Here is a 1,225-nt window from a genome sequence, read left to right as displayed (position 1 = left end):
ACTCTTACATTCACGTGCATGTTCCCCCCGGTCCCCCCCCCCCCCGCCCCCCCCATAGCAAGCTAACTCCTGCCTTTACCAAGGTAGGCCCATTATGCCTACTATGGAGAGGATTCGGGGGATCATTTTAAGTTAATTTTTTACATTTTTTATTATTTCCTGAGATGAGTGTAATTGTTAAGCAGGAACTTAACCTGAAGTAATATTTATGCTTATGAGAAACAGGCGCCTTTGGGGGAAGTTTTTAAGAAGTTCTTGGTTTCTAATAAATTGTAGGGATTGTTCACCTTTGTTTTACTCAGTTGTTTTGTTTGCTCAGATACAATTGGTTGAGCTCATCATTTACAATAGTAGCACTTTCAATTAAGTAATCCCGAAGCCACATTTGTGAACAAGTTAACTAGAAAAATGGCATCCCTACTGTTAATTCAGTATTGTATGGTTGGTAATATAGTATAAAATACATAATCTGGTAAAGATTCCTGATCTGGAAGTTCTGAATAAAAGATGCTAAATGGCTGACAAGCCATGTAGGTCAGAGCATTCAAGTGGAAGAGAGAGGAAGCTTGGGTCTGAGTCTCATGCCTTACTGAATACTCTGCTACTCTTAGGCTTTTTGTTGTAATAACTGTTTGGGAAAGCAAAGCTGATGTTGGTATAGTTTAGTTACTGAACCGTAGGATAAGGGGGAAAGGCCTCTGGCAAACAAACCTGCTGCCCCCAACTTTTTGATATTAACTCCTAAGTTAAATTTGTGATTTATACCACTCACGCTGGTTTTCTCCTTTCTGTCCTGCAGGGTTTGATAGTTCTTGGGGAGGCACCTCCCCCAGAGCATGCAACAACAGACTTATTTCTTCCACTTAGTTCTGAGGTGAAGATAAATCATGGGACTGATAAATTGGTAAGTATAAAAGATAGAAAAGGGGAAATGAGTGAGAATTCAGGATGTTCTCTGTAACTAGGATCCTTGCATTGGCTAAAGGAAGGGAACTGTATCCCTTTTTATCACTTCTGGCGTTTCAGGATCTGAATTCTTTTTTTTTTTTTCTTTCCTTTTTGTCTTTTTTACTGACCGGCAACGGGATCGCAATCCTCGGTGTTGCGCCCGCACCGCGCTCAGCCAGTGAGCGGGAACCGGTCTCCACATGGGATCCGAACCCAAGCGGCGCACTCTCCAGTGCGCCACCAGGCCGGCCCAGGATCTGAATTCTTTTTTTTTTTT

General features: G+C 42.2%; 1 protein-coding gene across 2 annotated transcripts in view; it reads left to right on the top strand.

The window, feature by feature from the left end:
- KANSL1 (KAT8 regulatory NSL complex subunit 1) overlaps positions 1-1,225 on the top strand; it is a 200,461-nt gene that overhangs the window by 138,126 nt on the left and 61,110 nt on the right. For both annotated transcript variants that reach the window (XM_008582691.1, XM_008582692.1), the window contains one exon: positions 800-904. In XM_008582691.1, coding sequence (XP_008580913.1) covers positions 800-904 — 105 coding nt within the window. The remainder of the gene's footprint in view (positions 1-799; positions 905-1,225) is intronic.

Source organism: Galeopterus variegatus, unplaced genomic scaffold, assembly GCF_000696425.1.
Source record: "Galeopterus variegatus unplaced genomic scaffold, G_variegatus-3.0.2 Scaffold2698, whole genome shotgun sequence".
NCBI lineage: Eukaryota > Metazoa > Chordata > Mammalia > Dermoptera > Cynocephalidae > Galeopterus > Galeopterus variegatus.
This window is presented reverse-complemented; position numbering and strand designations above follow the sequence as displayed.